The 25892-nt window shown below is 40.2% G+C and overlaps 1 protein-coding gene across 4 annotated transcripts in view; it reads right to left on the reverse strand.

The window, feature by feature from the left end:
* Positions 1-1485: 1485 nt before the first annotated feature.
* The window catches only part of LOC144695953 (protein argonaute-3), a 163748-nt gene continuing 139341 nt past the window's right edge, over positions 1486-25892 (reverse strand). For all 4 annotated transcript variants that reach the window (XM_078567064.1, XM_078567063.1, XM_078567066.1 and 1 more), the window contains 5 exons: positions 22759-22953; positions 20885-21019; positions 20599-20700; positions 12465-12664; positions 1486-11394 (listed from right to left, as the gene is read on the reverse strand). In XM_078567064.1, coding sequence (XP_078423190.1) covers positions 11286-11394; positions 12465-12664; positions 20599-20700; positions 20885-21019; positions 22759-22953 — 741 coding nt within the window. In that variant the 3' untranslated portion in view covers positions 1486-11285. The remainder of the gene's footprint in view (positions 11395-12464; positions 12665-20598; positions 20701-20884; positions 21020-22758; positions 22954-25892) is intronic.

Genomic DNA, 25892 nt, shown 5'->3' on the forward strand with positions numbered 1-25892 from the left:
ACTCCAAGAATACTTTGAATTTAGAATTGCACAACGGGTGTTTATCCAATTTTAAAATTTAGTTTTTTTTTAAGAAAAACACTTGTAACACATGGCCAAACAACGCACAGAGGTATCATTGTGAACACTTTGAAACTTATTGTCCAATAATATTACTGGATCACAGATTTATCAGCTGAGGAAGGACACTTTCTTCTCATTTCATAAGGCCAACATAGTCCCAAAATACTTTCAGAGAAGTTTTACTCAGCAGTCATACAAACAATGTTAAAAATGTACAGCAAAACCTCTGTACAGAATCACATGACCAACTGATTTGCATGTTACTATATAAAATTATAATTTTGGGGAATTTTATTTGAATGCTTCATGTGAAAACAAGAAAATTCAATTCCCTAATTGTATATGGGGAAAAAGGTATTTTGAAAATTCCTCAGTGCTGAAATTGATTGCTAGGATTTGTATGGCAAACCATCTGCCCAATTACACAAAACTTTGGATCAGACTGTCCACGGACAACAAAATCCAACAAGTCAACTGCAAATACATTTGTATTTTAACAAAAATCAAGTTCACTATTCTTTTTGTTACAAGAATGGACCGAGTTAGAAATTCTTACAAATTATGAACACATTTACAAAAACATGTTGCGCAAATATTAACCCTCTTGAGGACTACAGTAACAATTATGCACCAATATTAAGACTGCAATCTATCTTATTCAGAGAATACTTTGAATTTAATAAATGTTCTGAGGCTCTGTGTATTTCTCAACCATAATGTGCATCACTTGTCAGACATCAAAAGCTAGTTTGAAGACATTATATATTGATGCATACTTAGAAAGCTGTAAAGCACAGTTGGGTTGATGAATTTTTAAACTGAATCGTTGATCATTGTCTGCCTGGGTGAAAACTATAAAATACCCAATTATCTGGAGTTTGACAACCTAATGAAGTTCACCAGCCACAAAAATGCAGCCACAGCTTCAGCAATGTAATTACATGGGATGATTCAGTAACATCGCAGTGGAACCCCAGGGGTACTGGGTACTATGATACCACACTGAACATTATGGATAAAAAAAAAGTGAGCAATTGCAAACAAAAACAAATCACAATTCAGTACTCAAGAGGGTTAATACAGAAATTACCTCCTGGTAAGTCAGCACTGAATGAGTCAGATATTTCCCAGCTTCATATGAAAGCTGGCTTGGTATGTAAAAGATACACAACAGGAAACAGAAGGAATGCTGTTTATTCCGCAAATAAGAAAGATCCAAAATTCATCAGTTTCACTTAGGTAATCTATGGGATGATCGTCATACCCTCTCTTCCCTACAGAGCTGTTTCAGGTGACATTAGCAGCCAGATTATTTTGTGTGTGTGTGTGTGTGTTGGGTCCCAGTGACCTATGATGTAACTGATGCAGCTCTGTCACTGCTTCTGTTTAAACCACAGGCAGAAATGTAGACATAAACCAGTATTATATTTATTAAAAAGTTTCTTTTTATTATGTGGAAACCTGCACCAATGCAGTTAAGATTTATTACAACGTCAATGGCATGGCACAGAAGCGCATTGATACTGCAACACACCGTGCTATGGACTGGTAAAACATAAATGGCTTGCCATTCCCCACATGGTAAATTCTCAAACTCAGCCATGCAGTCAGGGAAGCATTCAGTCAAGGTCAGGCACTTTTCCAGAGGGAGGGAAAATTCAGCTGGCAAGTCACCCACCAGAGCTGCTCTCCAACTATCTGGATCAAGATTGACCAGAGATCTAGAAAGAGCTCTGCTGGTCATTTTTTTTTTGGCTAGGGAATGGTGTATGGTGCAAGGAGCCATAAAAGTGGGAATTTCGTGCTTTCACATGAAAAACTGTTACGTTGCCAGAGAGTTGAATATGACATCATAAGGAAAATGATATTTGATGGCAGTTGAATAAGCTATCCAATGGATTAAATTACCACTTCTTTGACATATAAAGGAAGAGAAATGAATACTGTCATTTGACCTCTCCCACATAGCTCAGTATGGCTTTCTCAATTCCCAGGATATAACATAGCCTCACTGTTGACCTACCATATTGCTGCCAATATTGGGTAAAGGAAAAGATAGATTCCAAGTTTTAGTAACTTGTACCAAAGTTGAACTTGGGACAGGTCCAAAGGTCAACTTTCTGTTTAGTTATAAAAACGAGAAAGAATGTTACACGGCATGAAGCTCATCTGAGGTCACTTTGGAAATTATGGATTGACATTTGGCCATTTGCGTGGGAGAGTGTTTAATAAAAAGTAAATAAACCATATAATGGATTTAATATTAAAAAAAAAATCAGTGGCCTTCATTATGGTGACTTAGAATACACAATACATCCTGCAATGAGTTCTATGACTGCCTGCAGAGACTGCATCACTGCTGGCTTTCAGTTAAAAACTAGTATATGGTGACTGCAAAATCTTCATTATCCCTTAGACATACTAATGCCACAATCACACTTAATGGAATTCATTGATAAAAGCATATGTATTTATCTATTGATGCACCGATGAACCAATGTTTTACATTTTTAAATTAAGATTTCATTTTTTACAAGATTTGCTTGTGAAGTTCTTGTAACCTTTTAATGAAGGCCAGTGATCTATTCTAAGCAACCTCGACAGCACAGTAACAGGTACAACATCCAAAACATTTGTAGTTTCAAATTCACACTCATCTCCTCTGAAGAAAAAGGCAATAAGCGATAGCAGAGACCCTCCCTCTAAATGTATAATTGCAACACTAATGCATATGTTACACAGCGGTATGCTAAATATTAGTAATAAATAAGAGTTAACTTTCAGAAATAACCACAAAATAAAGGCTCATTTTATCCATTAAAATCCAATTTGATAACTGCTATTAAGACAATTTTTGAACATTTTAAAGTGTACTGTCAAGCATGTGCAGCAGATATAATGTAACCAAAAGCAATATTTTCTTTATGCAGCATATGAAGGTTACTGAGGTGGTGTTTTTTTAAAATCCTAAGCTTCCTTAAAACAGAACGCTCACCATACACAACCACCAACCACTACTAGTTTTCATCCTTCATATAGTCTTCTCATCTCGGAAGGAAACTGTGCAAGAGTTCTCCTTGAGCTTGACACAAATGGTGCTCTGTGTTAGGCTAACAGGAGGTATGTTTGCTGAGAGATGAGACAGTTTTTCTTTTCTTTCTCTTCATCCCCAGGATATTATTCTTCTTTAATATAAACTGAATGCAAGTGAAGCTGGTGATTTTAAGTTTCAAATAACACTGGAACTCAAACCACCAGAGGGTTGTGAACAGTGTTTATGATAAGATTTTAAAAACATCAAATAAATCCCTCTTCATAAAATTCTCATTTAACAAAACATTTTACTCTATTTAGTACAAGCAACGTACAATGAATACATTCTCTTAACTGGTTCCATTTGATTTACTATTCCACATTTCATTTTTCCACCAATTCCATAATTTATATTTTCACAAATTCAACATCTCCTCCTCCTCTACTAATTAAATAAGAAGCTGGCCCAATTTTAAGCTGATTAAAATTATAAGCTAATAAGAATGTGGATGGGAATAAGCACTTTAACAATTATTTGACTGTCCTATCCAACCTCTCTTCACTATCTTTAATAATCAACAGTTCAGAATGGATGTCAAGGCATTGGTGAGGATACAGATTAGGTTTACCAGGTTTAAATTCACCAGAAAAGGTGTCAAGGGGTATGGGGAGAGAGCGGAAGTATGGCGTTGAGATATAGGATCAGCCATGATCATATTGAATGGTGGAGCAGGGTCGAAGGGCTGAATGACCTACTCCTGCTTCTATTTTCTAGATACCAGGATAAGGGAATTCAGTTACATTGAGAGATTGGAGAAGCAATTGGAGATTGTTCTCCTTAGAGCAAAGCTTAAGGGGAGATTTATGTATAAAAATGATGAGGTGGACTGGAAGGACCTACTTCTGTTAACAGAGGTGTAAATAAATTGGAGGGCACAGATTTAAAGTAATTGGTAGAAGTAGTAGAGGGGAGCTGAGGAGTCATTTTTTCACTCAAAGGGTGGTGGGGGGGTCTGTCTGAAATTCACTGCCTTAAAGGGTGGTAGAGACAGAAATTTAAGAAACATTTGGATATGCACTTGAGGTTCCATAACATACAAGGCTGTGGACCAAAGCTGAAAGGTGGGATTAGACTGGATAGGCCTTTTTCATCCGCCATGGACTCAATTGACCTCATGGCCCTCGTGTGCCATAAATCTTCCTATTTTCTATTTAATAGTGTGTTCGAAATCATGAAGGTTTGTTTCTTGTGGTTCGATAACCAGAGGTCATAAGTTTAAAGTAATGAACAAGAGAATGAGAAATAAGAATTACCCCCCCCTCAGAAATATACATTATCTGAAAGGGTAGTGGAAGTAGATTCCATAAGAACTTTCAAAAGGCAACTGGAGACATATTTGAAGAGGACTAGTTTGCAGGGTTATGGGGTAAAAGATGAGGCGTTAAATAAATTGGACAACTCTTTTAAAGAGCCGACACAGGCATAATGGGGCAAATAGCTTCCTTCTGTGCTATACAATTCTATGATACTAGTGTATTGCACTCTAACTTGGTATAGTCGATTCTTTGCTTTTGTTAAGATTCTTTCACTAACTTTAGAATAGTTTTTTTAAAAAAATGGGTCAATCCAGCCAAAATATGATCAAACCATCAAAAATCTAATAGATTCTATTTGCTAATAGAAAATATCATTTCAAAAAATACTTCTTAAGCGCAATTCCAAGGACATACCAAAACAGAGTGGAAAAGGTACCCAGACAGAGTAAGAAACCAGTTTGAAATGTTGTGTTTAAAACTTTGTTAATCATAATCACATCTTGTTAACTATTTGGAAACAAATGGGGGATAGAAAGTTACCCAATTACTACTTCTGTTTCCCTGGAATGAAGAAAAAAACTGCCAGTTTACTTTATAGGGACTCATTAACACACAACTCAATCCAATTGGAACAAATTGTAGAAAACATTAAAGTAGGTATTGCAAATAATCTTTTTCTCATCAATTTTCTACCCCTCTCTGTAAAAGCATCAACTTGTACCTTGCTCAAATGGGTGTGTGGACCTGGAGACAGGATGCTGGCAAACTGTTCATTTATTGGGAATATTACAGCAGAGCCAGACCCTGTCCTCATCTGATATTCACACATTTGCACTAACAGCAGAGGACATTGATCAGAAAAAGTAACCCTGCCTGATTTTCCCCTCTTTAATCCACATATGCTGAGGCCAATTGTAGTACCCCCATTATATCCCAGCTGATTCCATTCAACAGATAGGCAAAGCAGGGCTTTTGCTCTGGATGGCTCAGCTGCTCACTGTATTACTGGAGGAACGCAAGAGATATTGAGATAAGCAAGACCATCCTCAGATGATAGCATTTCTCCTACAGGTATGTCATCAATGTTAGAAACAAATGCAGTCAAATTCTTTAAGATGGAAGCCTTTGAATGTACTATTCAAAAACAAGTAAATCTTCCAATTCACTGGCTCATCCAGGTCTGTTCCTTTCAATTAGAATTAAGTAGAGTGCAGAAGAACAAATATGTAATCCTTAGTGAGCAAGTATTGGTTTCCTGAAATTCTGGTTCTACCAGTAGGCACACTTAGCAAGTTTGTTAACAGGGTTCCTTCATGTTATTATATCAAATAATAAACATTTTTTTGTTTTTAAATAAAAAACTATTTTATGAATCCATCAGCAGAGATATAGAATGTGAGGAGAGCCAAAATGTATGTATACATTTACATGTAAATACACGTCCACCATTTCAGAAACTGGAATTAGCCTCCCAGAGCTTCATTTGTTTACTGAAAATATTACCATCTCTAACTTTGAGAGATAAGATGATATAGGCCTAATAATAGGGGCAGAGTGCAATAGGCCACCTATAAAACAAAGCTTTTGTTAAAGTTACAGACAAATCGCCATTATAATATACCGCATGCACTCTGCATCATATCAGTTACACTTCATAACACATTAGGCCTGTATAACTTATCCCTCCCTCTAGACATGAAGTTTGGAGGGGAAAGGGTAGAACACAACATTGATGTATAAACATTTACAAAATAGGAAATATTCTCAATCTTGGAGACAGAGTTTAAAGAAATGTAGTCAATTCACAACAATCATAGCTCTTATTCTGTGTCTTTTCTGGTTAGGTTGTGTATTGAGAGTGTTCTTCAAAGCTTTTCATATTATAGTCCCCATCTTGGTCCTGACTTAGAAGAAACTGCCATTAAATACATCAGCTACAGGATACTGTCATATTCTTGGCATTATATAAAACTGTTTCAGCCACATAATGAACAAAAAAAAAAAAATTCTACAGCACCAGCTTCTGTAAAGGCACTTTCTAAGGACTGATCTTCAAAAAAAAAAATTAAAATGGATCAGCATAAATGCTGAAGCCACCCCTTTCCTATAGCAATAGACCAGTACAAATACCAGATCTGCACCCTCAGTCTGTGCCCATACCAAAACATTACAGGTACAGATACTAGACCTGTACAGCACAGATATTCAGTATAATCAGTTCCAGCACTTATTACATATGTAGTGGTAGATATTGCATCAAGTGGTACCAGGTTTGTATTGAGAGATCATTCCAGTACACTAAGACAGATGCTACGCTAGTTAAAGCCCCTATATGACTATAAAGTAGTACTAAGTACTAATAAGTACTAAGGGGTACCAGGATAGATACAGCATGTATTGCTAACTTTCCAGAACCTGTACCTGATTGATACGATTTTAACGTGGTGGTATTGATACAGGCAGTCAATCAGGTTTTCATGTGCATTAATTCTTTTGTTTTTGTGGTGGCTCCCAGTACAGGTTAACAATACACCAGCACTAAAACTTAAATCAGTAGGTAATATTATGAAAAAAATTACAAGGGGCTTGGAAAAAGCTGGCCTGATTCAATTTTTTTATACTGGTCAATCACTACATTCTTCCCTTCACTCTTGTAAATAGGAATTGTGAGCATCTCTTCAATTCCTAGTGCAGTTATTGTCTGACACTGATTAACAAATAGCAGCTATTGGTCTCACTGCCCTCCCAACACTGGTACATAACGATGTTAGTCTGCAAATGCTGTCGGCACTTTATGCAGGCATTCACAAACTGAGCTGATGGGTATGGTACAGGGACACATGCCCCTCCTCACAGAAAACCTCTATTTTACAGATTGATGTTACGGAAACATCTGTCTGACTGATAAATATGCAGTAAAAGGAAGCATTCTGCTTAAATGCTATCAGTTTGTAAAGTTGCAAGAGCAGCATTACATGTACACCATTATTGTACATTGTCTGAAGTAAACAGTGGTGATTTGAATTGTGATCCAGACTTGGCATTGGCTCAATTATATTAGATCATCTATAGAGACCAAATGGAACATGACAAAGGCACCAAGTATTAAAGTCTTGGTGTGGTTTGACTGCAGAACTCTCCTCCCCCTCAAATATAGCTTAAAGGGAACTGATAAGTTGATCTAAAATATGTCGCACGAGTCCACCAAATAGATAAGATTAGCCGTAGTAAGTGTTATTAAATCTTAGAATTGGTGAGCTAGTCAGGTCGGAGTTTAAAAAAGGCGAATCATTTCAAATTATATACAAGTATAATTATGTATCTTGGTGGTGGGGGAAAAAGAATAGATCAGTGATGATACGTATTCAGACAATCCTAGGTATGGACACTGTTCATTTACAATCAAGCAGTGGGGAGTAGTTGCATTCAAAATGAAAAATACGTTGCTGGGTAGGGGATAGCAAAATATTCTTTGCGGTCAGATTCTAGAGACTTCAAAATGAAGTCTGTCTTCGCTAGAAGTGAGAATCAGAACAAACAATTTATTTTTTTTAACCATTTGACTTGGCTGGAGTGGTAAACGAAAGCAGAAGGGTTGTAGCAACCTCCTACACCAGACTAAGAATGGTGGATTAAAATAGTGAGATGCCATCTCATTTGGAGTGCTTTGGCACAGTTTGATAAATTATTTGCTGATACAGAAGTTTACTTCTAACTGAATCTCTAGATTGTGGAACATGCTCTGTTAGTTCTTGTGATTGTTGATTTATTTCAAGAGAAGTTGGATAGAGTACATATCAGTGCAATTTAATCACCGTTGGAACAAGTGGACACAATTCGCCAAAATAGTTTACATTTTAAATTTTATGTTCCCTTTGTGATGAATTATTTACTTGACCATCCAACTAGCTGCTGACCCCTCCCTGCAGAGGTCAATATAGAGTTCACACAACAAGCCTACATTGGGTGGTTTCTTTCTGTTTTTTCCTTGATGTTCCAGCACATGATTGTTTTGTCCACCTGAACAATTTTTCAGGGAGAATGTACTGAAATATTTTATAAAGTATTATCTGTCTCCAATGAATATAGTGATACTCCTGCACCTACTGACTTAGAATCATCTGATGGCTTTTGTGGTTTCTCAGCTATTTAGTGAGGGATTTGAAAGTGAAGTGCAATCCATAGCAGAATGTTGACAGGATCTATATACATTGCAAGAGTGAAATTGTCATGTATACAACTTTAGTTCTTCAGTTACCAGTGTATTCAATGTAGCATCTGGAGGACATGTGAGGGCAATGATTTTAATAGTCCTAGCCAGAACAATGCCCTGCCACCCCCCTCCTCCCCCCACCCCACCATTGTTTCATGAAGAGAATCACATTCATATAAGAATATTAACACCAGCAAATGTGTTCCAAAGAAAAAAAATGTCCTCAAAAGCAGACTTCTGCAGAAGATGTTTCCAAAAAGATTCCCCTGAATTGGGTACCCCCTTGACTAAAATCAATCCTTGACATGATCTATAGAACCCAAGTAGATATGGCTGCTCATTCACAAAACAAAATTATTTGAGCAACATGCCATGACCACATATTTGTGGAGCTCGCAAAAAAGAACCAACAGCATCTATTTATAAAAGAAACAGTAAAAGTGAAACCCTGTGAGATATTTTGATATTTTTAAGATCTTCCAGACAACTATGTACATCGAGAGCTGTAACCGATCTGCACATGAAAGACAGTATAAAGGAAATACAGATTCCTTTGACTTTGTTAAGTACTACTCCTGTATACACTGAGATTGGTGGTGAAATCAGCACCATTGAAATCTAGAGTTTAAAAAAAATTCAAAGATGGATCTATCTAAAGCTTCTCCTCATGCAAAGCACTTTTTATTCCACAGGAAACAGCTAATCAAAACTTTATTTTTGTTATTTGTGCTTTTTCCTGTGTACCATGCAGCCCTCCTGTAAAGTCCAGAATGGAAGATCGATTTAAAAAAAGAGTTCTGTTAATTGTAATTTGCTGTTCCAAATTAATAAAACTGTAAGAGTTTTCTATCAATTCAGTTTGGTTTAATCTGATTGTAGTTCATCACAATGGAGGGGTGGAAGGAATGAAGACAAACCTGATAGGCTTTTCATATTTCCTTACTGTGAGCATGCCTGAAGAATCAGTTTTGATAAAATAAAAACGCTACATTCCTTTTTAAAACTGGAGTATCCATTGAAAGCTTGCATGTCAGACAGAGTATTAGCCCTTATCATATTTGAGGCAAGGGTGGAATAAATTGAAAAATATTTTAGTTTGCTTTAAAATCAAATGACAATGAACCTGCTTTTTGTGGAAGGGGAGGAAAATTCTGCAGTTTCTTCCTTGTTTCCATAAAGTCCTAGTTACTTTTTATTCTGTAAAAGTACAAATTTTTCACATGGAGGAGAGGCTGTTTTGTAGGGCTGGGACACAAGCAATGCCCATCCATCAAGGCTGCAGCATTTTGTATATTGCGGTTCGAGCCAGTGCAATGACAACCGTTAGATAAAATATGCAGTTCATGAGGTTTTACAAAGTGCAAACAACGTCATGAGATTTGTATCAATGAAACAAGTCAAACTTTTATGAAAAATCTCCAAATAAAAAAATTGGTATAGTATCTTAAAATGGAATGACTGAAATAAAACAAAAATATTTGAAAAAAATTCACATTTCAGTGATCAGATGTGTAAATTAAATAATGTCCCAATAAACTAACATTAAAACGTCCCAGCCCTACTTTTTTTTTTGCATTCAACTTTTTTTTCTTATTAAAACTGATAAGGTTCTGAAGTGCGGAGGTGTCCACTCTCCCACGGTTATAGTGGTACAACTGCTGCTCCAGTACAGCGTAGGACACGGGCTTTCTTACCAACCGCTTATTGCACTAACGGTAGCAATGTTCTGTCAGTATACAACACGGTTACGTTCCAGAACTAAATAAAATTGATGCTACTATATTTTTTTTAATGTAAATTCATATTAAATTAAGCATTAATTTTTTTCTAATAAATATAAGAATGCTAAAACAAAAAAAATGAAGTCACATTTAGTTGTGAGCTAGCAAGTAAACAATAAAAGAAACAGCAAAAAAGTTTCTACATTAAACAGAGCCCCCAAATCTTGGAATTTTCAAAAGTTACTCTCACACCATCATTGTTTAAGCTCATCCAAGTCCTGGATTTTATCTTAAAATTCCACTGCTCTGGTTACGAAGCTTGGCCATAACTAGTAGCTATGCTCAATAGTCAGTTGACTTAATTGATTACCAGTAAACGGAATTTGAACAGTGGCACAGTGGAGGTGTGACTTCTTGGATCTCAAGAAGCACTGGTAGGAACTCCTTAGAGGATAACTTTTCAAAATGTCTTCCTCTTCCACACCAACCTCCCCACCCTCCCAAGTTGAGGACTCAGTGAATGGCTGGATTTCTGACCTAATTAGTGACTACTTTTGAGATCCAAGGTTTGTGGAACATTTTTCTTTGTTCCGTTTTCATGTTGCTTGATAAAGATGAGTTTTGTGCTGCCAAACACTGAGGTAAAGGCAAAAAGGAAACTATAGTGAAAAAGGAAAAAGGAAAGACACAGACATGAGGTCTGACGGAGCACACGCGCGCACACACATACACGCACACACACAGAGCAGTTGGCTGGTTTCATATTGCATAATAGTGCTATGATCTTCGTAGGTAAACAATCCTTTTCCGTCAGTTTATGAAACTATTGTCTCCGCACAGTGAAAGTTACAGTATGGCTGGAGACTTTGCCCGTAAACTGACCCCACTGGAAATGTAGGCTGCAATCTTCGGTTCCTTCTGGAAAGAAATTCCCAAACTCAAGCGAAGTACATTGTGCGTAAGGTGTCCTGGTGGATCTGCACAGCCTTGGCAAGAGCCTGTGGGTCACGTCCATTACTCTGTCCAGAAATGTGACTGCCTTCAGCGCTGTGAATAATTGGAGAAAGATGATCAGAACCAGACAAACTTCGACTTCAATAGCTGTATTTTTCCTAGAATTTATTAACATAGGACATGATAAATAATATTCATGTCCAGATAGAATATAGCTACTGTCTTAAAGTCTAATGTCTACTTGTGTACATTATTGATCTAGGTATTGTTGACAGTTTATGTAAGCAGTGTTGTAAAAATCTATTGTGAAAGATTAATTCTCCCCACAAAATTTTGTATAATTACTATGTGTGGATAAACAAGGCGTTTCCTCATTTGAAGCATGTTTTGTCATCAGTATACTTTTGGACTTCACACTGGTATTGTGAAATATTAGATGAACCCAATCACACTTCATTAAAAAAAAATTTTGCTGAAGGTTTTCCGTTACTTTTGGAAGGTGAAAAGTATAGTAATGAAAAGAAAAAGAACTGCAAACAAAAATGTAAGGTGTAGAGAAACAGTAGTTACATATAGTAGAAAAAAAATCTTGAGAAGTGTCTCTCAGATATCCTCTATTTTCTAATTTTACTCTTTGAACATAAGTCTTAAACATGATACTTTGATTTTTACTGTTTGACAATGTGAGACCTGAGTATTATTATTGGAAACAAAGGTTTAAAGATACCGTGAAAACAACATCACCCTTTCTTCCTCTTCTCCAATATCATCCTCCTTCACCTTGGTCTAGTTTCATCTCAACACTATGCCTGTTTCAACTGAGCACCAGTTTGTCTTTGCTTACATGAGCTTTGCCACGGTGAGTAGTCAAAAGGGTTTTTTGGAATAATTTACAACATTTTCAAATGAATAATTTCTTCCAGTTGAAGGATGAACAATTAAGCTAAATTTTACATTGCGACAGCAAAGCCTTTTTTTAAAAAAGGTTTGTGTGGATTTTATCTTGTGGGAGTTTTACACTTGTGAAAACTCCCGAGCCACTTCATAATCAGAATTTATTGCCTACTGCTTCTTTTATCAACCTGAGAAAAATCTACACTGATGTACCATGGTAACAATAGCAGAATACTCATCAAACAGTCACAACATATAGTCCTATTTACCTGTCATGCTCTTTGTCCACCAGGTGGTACCTTGCTCTAAATGCCACCAGATGTGCATAATAGGCTGGTGCTGGGATAGAAACAGAGCGCGTGCAGCGCACATAAGTGTGACATAGCTGATAGGTAAGGAGCTGAAGTTCATCCGCAGAGAAGCAGTTGTCATCCCACAAAACATGATAATGTGAGGGACGGCTCGTACCCTGAAACAGAAATAATAATGTTGGCAAAACTTTTTAATTAGATCACCCTCTCATAAATTTACTTACTTTCGTCTAGGCAGTCCCCTTTAGCTGGCATAGTAGTGTGGTTCAAGTTGCAAACTGGTAAAACTTTAAAAAGGGGTTATATATACTAAATAGTAAACTTTTAAGAAGAGTCAAGAGGTCTAGGGTTGTAACTGTACAGTATTCAAAAGTAGAAGTTAATAAAACCAGAAAGATGGGATCCTCTATTATAAAGAGAAAATTAATTTAAGCACAAAAACAAAGCATTAATGCTAAACATATACAAATGACTGTAACAAAAATAACCAATTTCCAGGTGCTCATATTGAATGGCATGAAGGCCATTAACAGATACAAAATAAATGTTTATACCAGAGAGAAGTTCTGAGATAAGAGAGAAATTGGAGCACTTTTCACTATAACAGAAATGATTAAGAGATTTGATAGAGAGTCAGTATGTATATGCAAAATTAATAAGCATTCTGAGAAGGCAAATACAGAGAAAATAGTTACACTAGTCAGTAACTGAAGGATGTACATTGAAGAAATTTTAGAGGGCTGTTAGGTACAGTGGTAAAAACAGAACTCATAATAGCTGTGAATTTGAGAAGAATTTAAAGGATATGGGAAAAGGGTGCGTGATAGGGGTAAGTTGGGTTTTGCGAAGAGCCAGCACTGCCATGATAGATCACATGGCCTCCTATGTTGCAAAATTCTATGATCAGCAAGATGCTTATGCAAAACTTGTGACAGATGTAGGCATAGCTTTATTACATTTCTTTATTACATTATAAAACAACAACTTGCACTTACTGTCTTTAACACAGTAAAAGTTCTCAAGGTTATCAGACAAAATTTAACACCAAACTACGAGATATTTGGACATGTGATCAAAAGCTTGGTCAAAGAGGTATGTTTTAAGGAACATCTTAAAAGATACAGAGGTGATGTTGAGGGAGAGAATTCCAGAGCTTAGCGTCTAGGAAGTTGAAAGCCTGCCATGAGAAACTGGGGATGCTCAAGATATCAGAAGTGGAAGAATGCAGAGTTTTCAAAGGGTTGTAGGTGGTTATAGGGCTTGGGAGGGGCTAGGCTATGGAAAGATTGGAACAGAAGAATGAGAATTTTAAATTTAAAGAGTTGCTGAACTGGCAGTCAACACAATCCAGCAAGCACAGAGGTGAGGGGGGAGCAGGACTCGGTGCATGCAAAGATATGGGTAAAGTTTTGCGTGAGATCCTAATCCACTTCACTCCAGATCAGTAATAAGACATGATATTCAACCTGTTGCAGCTGTCATCATCCCATGGGTTTGCTTAACAATATTGTCACCCTTAAGTAAGGCTGGTCTGCATTTATATAGCACCTTATTATGTAATTAAAATGTCTCAAATGTACAATAAATTATTCTTGAAGTGGACTGACATGTAAATATGGCAGTAGTTTTTCACAAAATCATCCCACAAACAGCAAGAGATCACTAGTTTATCTGCTTTGGTTATAATTCAGACGAATAATTGACAAATCACCAATGAACTCCTTGCTCTTCAAATTGTATGATGGCATATTTAAGCTGCAGGTGAAAAGTTTAATCATTAATGTCTCATCCATGGTGTCAGATAATCCAAAGACTAAAACTAATGCATAACGGGTTAACTGGTTGCTTAAGATACCAGTCACCATCTATCAGAATGGTTACAACACAGAAGGCCATTCTGCCTGTCATGTCCATGCTGGCTCTCTCTCAGAGCTTCTTAGCTAGTCTGACTCCTCTGCCTTTTTCCTCTAGCCCTGCAATTTCTTTCTCTTCAGATAATTATCCAATTCCCCTTTGAAAGCCACAATTAAAGGTGATATTCACCATGAAGACAGCCGAGACCTGTGAAAAGATTGTTGTAATTTTTTAGGGTTTGTTCAGCAGTCAATGGCTTTGTGCTGTGAAAAACACTGCAAAACTCTTCTGGTACATGGAGGTTCACTAGTCTAGTCCAAGCTTTTGACTTGTTTCAGCTGAGATGAGTGGATTTTACTTTGAGTCTGCTGTTTGGAATGAAAATCTTCTTTCTTCCCATTCCATTGGGCTCCCAGCTTCGTTTGCCCTCTTGGGGTGAGCACTGTTCCATCATATAGCCTCAACTTTACCTCCAACGGCTTCATTTTTGGGTCACCATCTTGAGCAACTTCACAGGTCTGCGAAGCTCATGATGTTACACATAGCATCAGTGTCTATCTTGACATTTCATATTGACTACCTGCTCTCCTTCTGCAGTCATTATTCCATTAGTCAGAAATCATTTTTTGCTTTGAGACTCGAGGGTGCTGACCTGCTCTAGGGTATAGAGCGATTCGTCAGGTTCATCGTCTGACATCTCTCCAGCAACCATCTTTATAGGCTTGCTTTTTTTCTTTCCAGCAAATCACTTGCGTGCAAAGTGATTCACCTTTTTGCAGTTAGAACACTGTCTTCTGCACGCTGGACATATTTCCTTTTCTTCTGTGAGATGTACACCACAATATTTATATCCAGTACTCTGGCCTTGATCTTTCTGCTTGCCCTTCTGTAAATAGTTCTTCCTTCTCTCCATCGTTTTGTGTTTGGAAGGCCTGAGCTGCCTCTCAGCAGAGTGCAAAGCCTTGTCAGTTCTCCCATTAATACTTTGCAGCTGATGATTGAACACTTCAGAGCTTCTGTATATGTCAATAGCTTTCTTGAGAGTAAATTTCACTTCTCTCAGCAAATGTGCTCTCATGGCAGGATCTCTTGTTCCTAAGACAATCCTATCTGTTAAACTCTCAAGATTCAGCTCAGCATATCAATGCAATCACAAACTGATCAATGTTCTGTCCCTCTTCCCGAGTTCTTGTATTGAACATGTAGCATTCATAATTAATATTGGTAGAGGGCTCAAAGTGGGTTCTTAAGGCCTCCAAAATGTCACAAGACTGGCTTTACTGCTCCTTAGTGAGGTCTAGGTTGCAATAAAGCTTGTATTGCTCCTTCCCCACCATCAATAAACGAGTTGCTACTCTCATTTGTTCAGGTTTCTTGTTTAACTCTGTGGCAATTTCATAGTTTTTCCACTGTCCTGGAAGAATATCCAATTTATTTTCAGATCTGCCTTCATGCCCATGGAAGCAGGTACTGGAATATTCAAACCATATTGACTTACCCAATGACCAATGTCCTGTACAAAGTTGCAGACTGAAGTTTTAATTATTCTCTGCTGTTTATTGCAGTCATCAAAATCCACTCAATTTCAGCTGCACACTGCTGACATCATGTTCCAAGTGGTGGATGAAATGGCTTCTGCTCCCAAGTTTTTATACACTAAGAGGTTACATGACTATGGCAAGTCTATGGCCACATTGCACAAAGGCACTTCACCAAACATTCAACGATTTGTGCACATGTATCCCTAGGTTCCTCTGCTCCTGCATTCCATTTAGAATTGTATCCTTCGTTTTATACTTTCCTCATTCTTCCTACCAAAGTGTATCACTTCATATTTCTATGGATTAAATTTCATCTGCGACATGTCTGCCCATTCCCACCAGCCTAGTCCTCTTGAGGTATATTACTCCCCTCCTCACAGTTCACAGTAGTTAAAAGTTTTGTGAAAATCTTGAAAATCTGAAAATTTTGAAATTCTGCCCTGTACATCCAAGTCAAAGTAATTAATACATATCATGTCCTAATACCAACCACCCCTGGGGAACCCCAATGCATATTTTCTTCTAGACTGAAAAATAATCTTCCACCACTACTCTGTTTCTTGTTACATTGCCAAAATTGCATCCATGCTGCCACTGTCCCTTTTATTCCATGGGCTTCAACTTTGCTGACCTGTTGTTATACATCACTTTAAAAAACGCTTTTGGAAGTCCATGTACACCATATCAACCATATTACCCTCTTCAACCCTCTCTGTTCTTTCATCAAAAAACTCAATCAAATTAGTTAAACATAATTTGCCTTTAACAAATCCATGCTGGCTTCTCTTAAGCAGTCCACATTTGTCCAAGTGACTGTTTAATTTGGTCCTGGATTATAAACCTAGACAGTTATTTCAATGAACAATACACTATGAATATAGCACTATTTTCAAGAACAACGAGTTCTCTTGGTGTCCTGGCCAATATTTGCAATTAAAAACAGGTTATCTGGTTATTTAATGCATTGCCATTTGTGGGACCATGCCGTGTGCAAATTGGCTGCCGCACTTCTTTACTATGTCACGACGCATTGGGGATAGTACACTGTAACATCAAGCCCTATTGTTTCCCAAGCTGCGACAAATGTGAAAAGTTTGGTCAAACCACCAGATTGCCCCAATTCTACCTAATTGTTTAATTTAGGTTAACAGAATACGAGCACCAGGTTTGTAAACTTAATAAGTAAATAACTGTTTGTTGACCAAACTGCCATTAACCAGTGGCAAAAGAGAGAAATATGAACTGCTAATTTCTAACTCTATAACCTAAACTCTACCCCTTCTTAAATCCCTATACACACCCACATACAAGACACATAAGACACACAAAAACATTGATTTTAAGGATGGGATAAAAACAGTTCCAATAGCACTGATTCTGGAGACAGGATTTGATGGGTTGATTTTGATCGATGTCTTCCAAATTCCTTTCAGTTCTTGTTGATGACACGAGGTGGTCTTCCAGCATTTTCAGTATTTAGTTCACTGGTTGAGCACTTGCCTTTCAATGTCTCTAACAGTGACTTTCTCCTTTGCCTCTTGACAGGGGTTTTCAGAGAGAGAGCAGATTATAGAGATACGAGGAGAAAAAGCCAGCTAGCTATTATTGCGGAATTACCGTAATCTTCCACACACAGGAGAAAGAGGTTTTAGATCTATTTCTTTTCAAGCTAGGAGCTATTCTGCTGCACTTGCCCTCACACAAAACCTGGTCACCTGGTCAGGAGCCAATTAAAATGTTGTTGCCAGGCAGCTCCCTTGGTCCAGGACTCCTTTCCAGCACCATCCTGTCTTTCATGGCACACTCTGTTCCAGGACTGCAACATTGTATATATCTCTCATCATGTTCCAGTGGACATGGCTTTCAAACTGCATCCATTGCAATTTTAATCCACAGTCCAACAGAAAATAAAAAGATATGTTCTTTACAACAGTCCAACAAAAACAAGATATGTTCCTTACAGCCATAAAAGTGACTACAGTTCAAAAGTATTTAATTTGGCTGTAAAGCACTTTTTGATAATATAAATAAAACTTATTTCCTTTCTTGGTTAAAGGAAATCCACAGGAAACTATGAGGATATGAGGGACAAGTTGGCAATGGTGGGTTGGGAAAATGCACTAAAAAAAATTGACAGTAGACAGGCAATGGCTAGTATTTAAAGAAGTATTACATGATCTACAGCAAATATACATTCCTCTAAGACACAAAAACCCAACAGGAAAGGTGAATCAACCGTGGCTAAGAAAAGAAGTTAAAGATTGAATTAGGTCAAAGGAAGTGGCTTATAAGGTTGCCAGAAAAAAAAAATTGGTGAGCCTGAAGGTTGGGAGCTAATAATGAAAGGGAAAAGAGAATACGAATGTAAACTAGTGAGAAACAAAAGCAGACTGTAAAAGCTTCTTTAGGTATGTGAAAACAAAAAGGTTAGCAAGGACAATTTTGGGTCCATTGCACATGGAGACAGAAGAATTTATAATGGACAATAGGGAAATGGCAGAGATACTAAACAATTACTGTGTGTCTGCTTTCATGGAGGAAGATACAGAAAATCTCCCAGAAATACTAGGGAACCAAGGGGCTTGTGGAAATTAGGAACTGAAAGATATTAGTATTAATAAAGAGGTAGTACTCAAAATATTAATTGGATTAAAGTTTGATAAATCGCCTGGACCTGATGAGCTACATCCCGGGAGGTGACTATAGAGATATTGAATGCATTGATGGTTATCTTTCAAAATTCTAGAAATTCTGGAAAGGTTCCTGCAGACTGGAAAATAGCAAATGTAACCTCACTATTTAAGAAGGGAGAGAGAGAGAGAGAAATGAACTACAGGCCTGTTAGTTTGATGTCAGTAGTAGGGAAAACGTTAGAATCTAGTACAAAGGATGTGATAACTAGACACTTGGAAAGTAATGATATGATTGGGCAGAGTCAACATGGATTTATGAATGGGAAATCATGTTTGACCAACAGAGTTTTTTTTTGAGGATGTTACCTGCAGCATTGATAGAGGTGAACCCAGTGGAGTGGTATATTTGGATTTTCAGAAGGCTTTTGATAAGGTCCCACACAGCAGGTTAGTAAATAAATTTCGAGCACATGGGATTGGGGGTAATATACTGGTATAGACTGAGAACTGGCTAACCGACAGAAAACAGAGAGTAGGAATAAATGGGTCATTCTCAAGATGGCAGGCTGTTACTAGTGGGGTACCACAAGGATCGGTGCCTATTCACAATCTGTATAAATGATTTGGATGTGATGATCAAATGTAATATTTCCAAATTTGATGACACAAAACTAAGTGGGAATGTAAATTGTGAGAAGGATACAAGGAGACTTCAAGGGGACTTGGACAAGCTAAGTGAATGGGCAAGAACATGGCAGATGGAATATAATGTGAATAAGTGAGAAGTTATCCACATTGGTAGAAAAAACAGAAAGGTGGAGTATTTCTTAAATGGTGAGATGTTGAGAAGTGTTAATGTCCAAAAGGACCTGGTCGCCCTTGTTCATGAGTCACTAAAAGCTAGCATGCAGGTGCAGCAAGCAATTAGGAAGGCAAATGGTATGTTGGCATTCAGCGCAAAGATATTTGGGTACAGGAGTAAAGATTCCTATGAACGAATAAATCAAATGTCTTGCTGCAATTGTACAGAGCCTTGGTGAGACTACACCTGGAGTATTGTGTACAGTTCCTTATCTAAGGAAGGATATACTTGCCATGGAAGGAGTGCAACTGAAGTTCACCAGACTAATCCCTGGGATGGCAGGATTGTCTCACGAGGAGACATTGTGGAAACTGGGCCTGTATTCTCTAGGGTGTTGAAGAATGAGAGGTGATCTTATAGACATTTACAAAATTCTTTCAGGGTGTGACAGGATTGATGTAGAAAGGATATTTCCCATGGCTGGTGAATCTAGAACCAGAGGACACAGTCTCAGAATAAGGGGCAGGCCATTGAGAAGGAATTTTTTCATTCAGAGGGTGGTGAATCTTTAGAACTCTCTACCCCAGAGAATTGTGTAAGCTTGATTGTTGAGCATGTTTAAGACAGAATTCAATAATTTCTGTATTTTTAAATTCATTTACAGGATGTGGGCATCGTTGGCTCGGCCAGCATTTATTGCCCATCCCTAATTGCCCTTGAGAAGGTGGTGGTGGTGGGCTGCCTTCTTAAACCGCTGCAGTCCCTGTGGTGTAGGTACACCCACAGTGCCGTTAGGGAGGGAGCTCCAGGGGTTATGGGGATAACACAGGAAAGTGGCGTTGAGGTAGATGATCAGCCATGATCCAATTGAATGGCAGGACAGGTTTGAAGGCCCAATTGCTTACTCCTGCTCCTACATTCCCAGTAACAAGCTTTGCTCAGATACAATCCCTTTTGGCCTTCAGTGCTCAATAAGTTACTCCAGAAGGAGTTCCCTTTTGAGGATCACAAAGGGAAAAAGAAAACTACGAGAGTTTACTCAAACGAAAGAAGAATTTTATTGTGCAGCAACTGCACTGTTTTATGATAGACAGCAGGATGTGTTTGTCAACTGCTTTGTTCTCTAGTTATTTATTTATCCTCCCTCTTAGCTGAATAGATACTTGTAAACCTGGGAAAAATTCAGATAAATTCTTCCACACGCTTCTCATCTTATCGCCCCTGTATTACAAATATTAAGTTATCCAGCTTTCATTCCGTACCTGTATTCCAGCATGGCTGCAGAGATAAAAATCGAATTCATATGGGTGGGTGATATCTGTGTCCACGGTTGTTCCTGCTGGAATATTTCCACTTCTCCCAACCTTTCAGACAGAGAGAATAAACAAAATAAATCTCATTATGCAGCATCAAATATTACACACAAGTTCATATTTGGTTCCCTATAAGGGTAACCTGCTGAATTTAATGGCCATTTGAAGAGACAGCTCATGTTACACAATTCCCCAAACCAAATGGATCACAGGTGATTTAGGTGCCAGTTCTTACCCTCTCATTCTTATCAGCACAGAACAGTCGAGTATGGTGACGTTTTTGCACGACTATATACGTGATGCCAGGCTGATAGTCCTTTTCCAGGCTGATACAGGCTTCTCGAATTGCCAATAGCTCACAGTACAATACCTACAGCACAAAAGCAAACAAAGTATGATTGGTGGGAAATGTCCTGCTAAATCTAGTCCAGATTTGCAAGAATACCAAACTTCAAAGGGAACAAACATTTATACTGCATGAGAAGAGGGTGCTGATTGGTTGGCAAGTGGACTCTGATTAATAGAGACATTGCCATGGAGAATGCACCAAGGAATAATTAACTGCTAAGCTTTTGTTTAAATTCAAATCAGGCAGGTCGAGAGGAGAGAGATCCTCTATCCACAGGGAATTAGAGGACCCTCCAGTCTGACTGGCCAAGGCATTGCCATGGGGAATGAACCAGGGAATGGCTGTTTGTTTCAAAGTTGAGTATTATTGGAATCGAAACATTAACTCTGTTTCTCTCTTCACAAATGCTGACAGACCTGCTGAGTTTTTCCAGCACTTTGTTTTTATTTCAAATCTTCAGCATTATAGTATTTTGCTTTTATTGTATGGCTGTCCAAGCTTTTGTTTAGTTGAGAAAGGTGCAATACGTGGACATGTTCTCTGTTTGCAAAGGACAGGGCCCTGTGTGTGAATATATGTAGCTCCAAGCACATGTAAATGAGCCACACTGCAAGCCCGACTGATAATCTTGGCTGTTAGTGCATTTCTAAACACAGTCCTATTCCCTGCTGCATTCTCCATGGCCACACCTCTACCAATCAGCTTTTCCAGCAATATTTAAATCTAGTCTCTCCATAAAGATCAAGGATGCTGCTACCATTCAGCTAACATCATGGCTTGATTTCAGTCTGGAGGCATGTTCGGTAAGAGGTGTGGGGGTGGGCTGGGGTGACGCTGTTGTGAGGTTGGGAAGAACTGCTGGGATAGTTTAAATTTGTTTTCCTGTGGGGTTTCTGTCCATAGGCAGCCTGATTGACAGAATGGAGAGTTTTTGGGTGGGAACCTTTCAGAGAAGGTAGGTAGGGAAAGTGAGGCACCGTTGTGCTGCAGCAGCAAAGGGTTGTCCCATGGTGGTTGGGGGGTGTCTTGATCATGAGCAGAGGGTCCCTCGGTAGCTCATGGCCTGGGTGTTCTCAACAGCGGGGGTAAAATGGGATTGGGTGGGGTGAGGAGATGGAAGCAAACAAATCACCTGCATTTGGTGGGGTAGCAGGAGTTATTAACTAGCCTGTTGGGCCTGGAGGAAGTACCTCTGCTCTTCTTAGCCCATTCTATAAAAGGTATTTGTCTCATGGATTCAATCCTTCTTCCCTCCTTTAAGCTGTTGAATTTCCCAATGCCCAAGAAACCCTATCAGTTGTTAACTTTAGAATGACCGTTTTAATGAAAGCATACAGCATCATTATATTTAAATGAGCAAACTGATTCCTGTGAGCTGGGCCTGCCCCTTGTCCCACCTCCAATAAAACCAGATGTGAGCAGGTTCTGTTCTTGTTCCAGATTTTTTGCATTTTTGGGAGTTAAGGTTCAGCCCCATGGGTGGAAAAAGGATTGCATTTCTTCATCCCAGCAGCAAACTGGCAGAGTGAAGTATGCAGTATAACTTTGCTATCACAAGGTTATCTTCAGACTTCTGGTGCTAGCTACAGCCCAGGATTTTCAAAACATAGTGACAGAAAAGTAGCACAATGTGTCCTGAATTGGTTACAGCTAAGTTTGCAAATATAACTGGAATATATTTTTACCATGCTGAAGTTTGCATTCAATTAGCTTTGAACACAGGATACAATCGAGTAAGATTATCTACAAACTGCACTGACCTGACGGAATTGCCCCTCAGAAACACCATCACGGTAAAATATAATTCGTGTGGGCTTAAAACGAGTTGATTTGTAAAACTGGATGAGAAGTTCTCGAACCATCGAAGCCAGGTCTTGAATGATCTCCTGTCGAGGTCTCTGAACACGCACAGTGGCGCAGTAACGACTAGGGTGGGCATCCATACTGCCTACAACCTAGAAATAGCAATCAGACGTAACAATCAGAAATAGCAATAGAATCAATAGCCTAGAATAGTACTTGGGCTGATCAACAATTGATATTCTGTTTATGAACAATGCTTGGGGGCTGAAAAATGAAAAGCTTCTGATAGGCAGATTTGCATATACAGGAATGGTGATACCAGCGTCAAGTTAGACAACATTAGGCTGCCTTTTCACTAAAATGTAAAAGTTGGAGAGAGGTGAATTTTTCTTTTCGCCAAGAGTAAAGTGACTATGTCAAAGGTAAACTTTTCCGCCTTGATCTGTCTGCCGTCATTGACACAGCTGACCACATCATTCTTCTCCAATGGGAGGCGGTGGTGTAGTAGTATTGTTGCTGGACTAGTAACCCAGATACCCAGGGTAATGCTCTGGTAGATGGCAAAATTTGAATCTAATAAAAATCTGGAATTAAAAGTCTGATGATAACCATGAAGCCATTGCCCATTGTTGTAAAAATCCATCTGGCTCACTAATGCCCTTTAGGGAGGGAAATCTGTCATCTCTTCTGGCCTACATGTGACTCCAGACCCACAGCAATGTGGTTGACTCTCAAATGCCCTCTGAAATGGCCTAGCAAGCCACTCAGTTCTCAAGGGCAATTAGGGATGGGCAATAAATGCTGGCCTAGCCAGCAATGTCCCCATCCCATGAGTGAATTTAAAAAAAGCTTTTGGTCATCTGATTTAATATCTCTTTTTTATGGCTGAGTGTCATACTGTGTTTTATAACGCTCCTGCGAAGCGCCTTGGGACATTGTTACCTTAAAGTTGTTATATAAAGAAGTTGTTTTTGTAATGTAAATCCATAAATCAAACCCCAAATTGATTCCAAAGAGAAGTAAGGGCATTCTCAGAGTGTTTCCTTTGGTCCTCTTCTAGATCTACTTACAAGTAATGCTTCTTTTACATAGGATTTGCCCCTACTTTTCACAAACATTTAAAATGCTGGATGAATGTGTAGCTACACGTACAAATTAGGAGGTGGTCATTCGGACCCTCAAACCTGCTCCGTTATTTGATAAGATCATGACTGATCTGATTGTGGTCTCAGCTCTACTTTCCTGTCTACCTTCTATAACCTTTGACTCCTGTCAATCAAGAATCTATCTAACTCAGCCTTAAAAGTATGACCTTGCCTCCACTGCTCTCGAGGGAAGAGAATTCCATAACTAATGACCCTCAGAAAAAAATTCTCCTCATCTCCGTCTTAAATGGGAGACCCCTTATTTTTAAACTATGTCCTCTAGATCTAGTCTCTTCCACAAGGATAAACATCCTCACAGCATCCACCCTGTCAAGTCCCCTCAAGATTTTGTGTGTTTCAATAAGATCACCTCTCATTCTTCTAAATTCTAATGGATACAGGCCCAACCTGCCCAGCCTTTCCTTGTAAAACAATCCTTTCAATCCAGGAATCAGTCAAGTGAACCTTCTCTGAATTGCTACTAACGCTAATTGCTACTAATTATATCCTTTCTGATGTAGGAGAGCAAAACTGTACATAGTACTCCGATGTTGTCTCACCGAAATCCCGTACAACTGTAGCAAAACTTGCCTATTTTCATATTCCATTCCACACACAATTACCCACAACATTTCACTTACCGTCCTAATCACTTGCTGTACCTGCATACTAACTTTTTGCGATTCATGCACAGTAAGTCCTCGCTTTAAGTCGCCCCTTTAAACTCTGAAGTTTATTCTTTAGAGCCTTTAGGTGGGTGGGGGGTGGGAAAAGAAAAGGGGTGGGGAAGAGAGAGGGCGCGCGCGGGGGAAGAGAGGGGCGCGCGCGGGGAAGAGAGGGCGCGCGCGGGGGAAGAGAGGGCGCGCGCGGGGGAAGAGAGGGCGCGCGCGGGGAGAGAGGGCGGCGCGGGGGAAGAGAGGGCGCGCGCGGGGGAAGAGAGGGCGCGCGCGGGGGAAGAGAGGGCGCGCGCGGGGGAAGAGAGGGCGCGCGCGGGGGAAGAGAGGGCGCGCGCGGGGGAAGAGAGGGCGCGCGCGGGGGAAGAGAGGGCGCGCGCGGGGGAAGAGAGGGCGCGCGCGGGGGAAGAGAGGGCGCGCGCGGGGGAAGAGAGGGCGCGCGCGGGGGAAGAGAGGCGCGCGCGGGGCAAGAGAGGGCGCGCGCGGGGGAAGAGAGGGCGCGCGCGGGGAAGAGAGGCGCGCCGCGGGGGAAGAGAGGCGCGCGCGGGGGGAGAGAGAGGCGCGCGCGGGGGGAAGAGAGGGCGCGGCGCGGGGGGAAGAGAGAGAGCGCGGGGGGAGAGACAGAGCGCGCGGGGGGGGAGAGACAGAGCGCGCGGGGGGGGCGGGGGGGAGAGACAGAGCGCGCGGGGGGGGGGGGGGGAGAGACAGAGCGCGCGGGGGGGGGGAGAGAGAGCGCGCGGGGGGGAGAGAGAGAGCGCGCGGGGGGGGAGAGACAGAGTGCGCGGGGGGGGGGAGAGACAGAGCGGCGGGGGAGAGGGGGGGGGAGAGACAGAGCGCGCGGGGGGAGAGGGGGGAGAGACAGAGGCGGCGGGGGGAGAGAGAGCGCGCGGGGGGGGAGAGAGACAGAGCGCGCGGGGGGGGAGAGACAGAGCGCGCGGGGGGGGAGAAGAGAGGCGGGGGAGAGAGAGAGGGGGGAAGGGAGAGTGGGGGGAAGGGAGAGGGGGGGGAAGGGAGGGGGGGGAAGGGAGAGGGGGGGGAAGGGAGAGGGGGGGGAAGGGAGAGGGGGGGGAAGGGAGAGGGGGGAGGAGGGGGGAAGGGGAGGGGGGGGAAGGGAGAGGGGGGGAAGGGAGAGGGGGGGAAGGGAGAGGGGGGGAAGGGAGAGGGGGGAGGGGAGAGGGGGGGGAAGGGAGAGGGGGGGGGAAGGGAGAGGGGGGGGAAGGGAGAGGGGGGGGGGAAGGGAGAGGGGGGGGGAAGGGAGAGGGGGGGGGGAAG

Source organism: Cetorhinus maximus, chromosome 21 (assembly GCF_964194155.1).
Source record: "Cetorhinus maximus chromosome 21, sCetMax3.hap1.1, whole genome shotgun sequence".
Classification (NCBI taxonomy): Eukaryota; Metazoa; Chordata; class Chondrichthyes; order Lamniformes; family Cetorhinidae; genus Cetorhinus; species Cetorhinus maximus.